The following is a 5,028-nucleotide window of genomic DNA, read 5'->3' on the forward strand; positions in this document are numbered from 1 at the left end:
CCCCCCATTTACTTGGGAAATCATAACTGTTAGCAATCATGCGGGGCAATATGGCAATGATGCCGCGCTGGAAGAGTGGGAGAACGGAGGAGAGCGATCATGCAACATCGACTCTGTCTTCCACGCACAGTTTATATCTCTTTGACGCATATGTCACTCGAAGAGACTAACAGATACATCAAGCGACAACACACCAACAGACACACGTGATTGAGCCGCAATAAGGTTGCATCCTCTGGAGAGAGATAGGAAGGCAACATCAAAAGAAAGCGAAGCAGCGAGGAGGGATAAACAGGCTTGTGTGAATGCCAGACGGAAATGTCAATTCTGCATGCCCCATCTAGCCCGAAGATGACGACACTCACACACTAAAGGAACATCTCCCTGTTCATGTCCACACATTCATTTGAAATCTTTGACTGGTGCACAATTTCCCTAATGCAACAGGGTGGGATTGTGTTGTGCTCAAGCTCCTTCGATGACAACAATAGGTTTGAATATACAGAATGTCCTACGCGACTAACTCTTGTTCTTATTGTGGATTATTTTCTTGATTCAGTTATTATTTGCCCGATAAAAATCGATGTATCTCTGCAGTCACCTATGTATTAATTCACCCTTCTTTAATAACCACAGTGAGGTATGCATTACTTTGTTTGTGTCTGCATATGGTTTGTGAGACAGAGGATCGGGCCGATCAGTAGTTGAGTCAGAAGACAGAGGGGTTTAATCTCCGTTCGTCTTAAGAGTCGGCCGTCTGCAGCCAAGCAGGTCAGTGGCCGTTTCTCAATGTCGAGTATACCTGCTGCAGAGCCACTATTTAAGTTTACTACGTCATCGAGTGGCGCTGAATGCTGGGCATTTAAAAACAGTCCTTCGGCGCCACTCGATGACGTAGTATACTTGAAATAGTGGTTCTGCAGGAAGTATACTCGACAGTGAGAAACGGCCACTGTGTTAGGCCGACCCCATGTGAGTGCAGCCTGCTCCCTGGGCTAATCCTACTTCATGTGTGTATGTGCTTCTGTAGCTGCACAGACTTGTGCACAGACTTGTACACACACACACACACACACACACACACACACACACACACACACACTCACACACACTCAGGGGCCAGCTAAAGCCAGAAGCCAGTCAAAACAGTGTTTAAGGCTGCTTTAGTTTCCTTAAGATCGGCTGGCTGTCTGATAACCCGAGTGACACACAAGCCGATGATGGGCCACGATGCTGGCACATAGTAGCTCCAACGGGTTTATTTACATGCTGGTTGTTAGAATGCGTGTGTGCACGTCTGCCGGCATCTAAAGAAGGGGATTTATGACATGCGATGTGTGGTCTCGTGTCAGAACGCACTTAATTTGTGTTTATGTCCGTGCCATTCTGCGTTTCCCCTTTTGAATGCAGTTGAATGGTTTAATGTGTGTGTGTACATATGTCCCTGGCCCTTTAGAAGCAGAGGTTAGCAGCCAGCTGCTCTCTGATCAGGTTACAGAAGTGGGTGTGTCTCCTCTCTCCTCTGTCGCCTGTATGTCTGCCTCTCCCTCTTTCTGTCTCTCTTGCTTTCTTCTCCCTCTCTCCTTACTGGTTGCAGAGGCCTGTAGTTTGCGTCATCCAGTCCTCTTCCTCTGGCAGCACTACACACCACCCCTCTCTTGTCTTGCTCTCCTTTCCTTTCTTCCTGTCTTTCTCTCAGCCATCTCCACTGCAGCTGGTCCACACTCCCTACAGGAGGCTGGGAGGCATGTGACTCTCCCCCCTGACCTCCATGTCTGCTGAACACTGGCCCACCAGCCGCCCACCCATCACCTCTCTGATGTTCCTCGTCTGGACCAGGGCGGGCACTCCTGAGATGCTGCCACTCATAATCACCCAAAATATTTAACGCCTACCCACTTGGTTCAGTGAGGTCTTTCTAACATGTTTTCTGACCCGATACCCCTGTCCACCCAAACACAATCTGATACATATCGGTGGGAATGGGATTCAAGATTTGTATCTTCTAAGATTCTATCAAATAACCTGGATATTGCTACTAGTAGAAGTCATTTTAAAAAAATTACTGTGGATTTGCTGAAAAATCTCCCATGATAAAATGTATTTTGTGTACAATTCATTTTTACAATTGGCGTTTTGAGACATAAAAAACATTTTGTTTGTGTAACAGGTAGTTTTTGTTGTATAACTGTGACTGAGAATTGAGCAATACAAATTTCGGTAGAACGTTTGCAAGTTTAGCATCAATAAATGTTAACTTTTGTTTCAAGTTTGCCTTTTTTAGTTTATATTATTGCAAGAAGTTGATAAGACTTTTTCCAAAAATAGAAACTCCTTAATCTTAGATACACTTTACATGCCAAAATGTGCCACACCGCACCCCGTAGCACACAGTGGATTCAACTCTGAAATAAGAACAAACATGTACTAATAAAGGAACGATGTTGAGTTCAAATTGATTCTGATTTCAAATGTGACCGTAAACGATAAGGAGAGATTGGCATCCCCTTCATACTGTTTGAACACAGAGATGCAGACTCCAGCTTGGAGAGAGACCCTCACTGGTATATTTCTGATCCTACAGATGTTGCTCCACCCATCTCAGCCACTACTAAAATAACTTTGCAATGTGCTATCTGCTGGAAACCACAACACCATATGCTGCATGAACACTCACAACTAACAGTCACACAGTCTGTGCCCATACTGAGCTGTAGTACATTACAGCGCTATAGCCCACAACCTATTTGAATGAAAGAGAGCAGAAACAGTGCCAACGTCTCGGGTGTTGCCAGCTGGGAGATCTGGACAAATCTGGGTGACGTGCACCAGCTATTATGCAAGTAGAGAGTGCTGATTGGATTTCAAAAAGAAAGAGAGTGTTTTCTGTTACTTCCACAGATCCCACTTGCTTTCTTTCTGTTACTCCAGTTTTAACTGAGGAGCCAGACGATTTAGTGTCACTATTTTCTCGACTAGAGTTGGTGTTGTTTAACAGGATATCCGTTATCTTATCTGATGAATGTGATGCCAACAGATCAAAGTGCTTTGCACCCACTTATCTTTTTCAAGAGTAATGTGTACAATAAAACGTTGCTACCTCAGCTGACCAGCAACATCCGAATGATAGTTGTGCAATAATGAAGTGTGTATTATTAAATGTGTGCAAGTGTGATGTGCATGTACACAGCTTTACATGTGAGCTTCAAGCAGATGTGTGTGTAGACATTACCTTGTCTTTCTCATGGGGCAACAACCGGACAGGAGGCAGTGATCCCAGAGACACCGTCCCGGTCCCGTCATCCAGGTTGTTGCTGCTGCGGCTAATGAGCTGGAACATGGGACCTTGCTTGGCCACGCGTCCATGGGCCACTGCCCTCTTCAGGGCCACCCTCAGCTGCTGGTGGAAGATGCCGGGCCCCATGGAGCCGCTGCCTGAAAGGTAGGCCGCCACATCAGCCTGGCACTTGAGAAAGCGCTCAATGTTCTTTAAGCAGGAGCCACCGGGCTCATGGAGCCCTTCCAGTGCCCGCTTTATCAACTTGTTCCACTCGAGTCCAGGTTTCTTCACCGAATGGGAGTGTGAACTACCACCACCACCACCACCTCCACTGCTGCTGCTTCCACCTCCACCTCCTCCTCCTCCTCCTCCTCCTCCTCCCCCAGAGCTGCCACCACCTTTGGGCTTGGGCAGAGCCAAGCGTCCAGGGTTGTCAGGGTCCTTGTAGGAGTTGAGACCTTTGTTTGTGACCTTAAGGATGGTACCATCCTTGACGCTAAGCTCCAACTGCTCGAAAACAGTTTTGCGGTCCAAACCATGGGACATGTTGACCGCATTGCAAATGCGCTCCTCGGATGGTCGCTGCTTCTGCTTCTTCACCTTCTTGATGGCCTCTAGGATCCATTGGGTGTACGCTGGGTTGGCCAGTTTCACCATGGTTGCAGTCAGGGTGGGTGCAGGGGCCCTGAAGCCTCACTGCAATGACCCAAACACAAAAAAGGAACTGTAAGCCAAGGAGACTCCTGGCCTGCGCCGTAGCGCCGCCTCCTCCTTCTCTTTTGCCCTCTGTCTGCGTACTATCCCTTGTCCTGGGGACGCACAGAGAGTCCCTCAGAGGCTGAGTATGAGCAACACGGTGATGAGCAGCTAACCATAGCACAGCCCCGAGCCAACCTTCCACCCAGTAAAATGCCGTCCACTCACCACCCACTCCCAGCCAGGTGAAGGTCCCTGGCGAGAGGCAGGGGGAGTGGAGGAAGTTGCAGGTCTGTTAGCAACGTAAACTCCCACAGCACACAAAGAAGGGTAGAGTAGATCTTGGCGATAAGGGCTTTGAAATGTTGGTGTTCCCACTTGTAGCAAAACACCTTTACAAAGACAATAAAACCTGATAGGTCAGTTTCCTGCCTCCGGCAAACTAACCAACTCTCAATGCAAGTCAGGAAAGAGGATCATGGTATCCAAGAAATGAAATTTGTGTTTCAATGATTACGATGAGGGCAATGCAGTCTGTAGATTATAACATTCCACCCGACAGGAACTATTTTCTGATTCCACGTTTCCTCGTTGTCGTTTCTCGCTTGCTTTTACTCTTCCAGCAGTCTGGGCTTCTCAGCTCTGGGACGGAACAGATATCTCACCCCAGGGATCAGCCACGACTGATCTCCTTCACGCCTTTTGCACTTCAGTAGCTGTCAAACCCTGCACAGAAAACACACAAAGACAAAGGTTAGCAAAAATCTTCCAGAAAAATCCATACATTTTGATGAAGTAGTAAGCATAAACCAATAAAGTCAAATCTTTAAAGGATGATGAGTTTGAATGAGAAACAGATAAGGTAAGAGAGGGTACATTTTTATAAACATTACATACTGTCCCTCACATATGTATAAACAAAGCCATGCATGTCCTTAAAAAGCACTAGGACGTTTGGTTAAGCAATACCAAAAAAACTGAGAATTAAGAAGAGGAAGAATATTACTACTGTTACACAGCTTGATAATGTTTTTTATGAACCACAGAACCTA

General features: G+C 46.6%; 1 protein-coding gene across 1 annotated transcript in view; it reads right to left on the reverse strand.

The window, feature by feature from the left end:
- LOC104945780 (histone acetyltransferase KAT6A-like) overlaps positions 1 to 3,616 on the reverse strand; it is a gene marked incomplete at its 3' end in the record, with an annotated part of 23,148 nt that extends 19,532 nt beyond the window's left edge. The window contains exon 1 of the mRNA XM_010771497.1: positions 3,233 to 3,616. Coding sequence (XP_010769799.1) covers positions 3,233 to 3,424 — 192 coding nt within the window. The remainder of the gene's footprint in view (positions 1 to 3,232) is intronic.
- Between the last annotated feature and the right edge of the window lie 1,412 nt (positions 3,617 to 5,028).

The sequence above is a fragment of the Notothenia coriiceps genome, unplaced genomic scaffold (assembly GCF_000735185.1).
Source record: "Notothenia coriiceps isolate Sejong01 unplaced genomic scaffold, NC01 NC01_scaffold00010017, whole genome shotgun sequence".
Taxonomy (NCBI): Eukaryota; Metazoa; Chordata; class Actinopteri; order Perciformes; family Nototheniidae; genus Notothenia; species Notothenia coriiceps.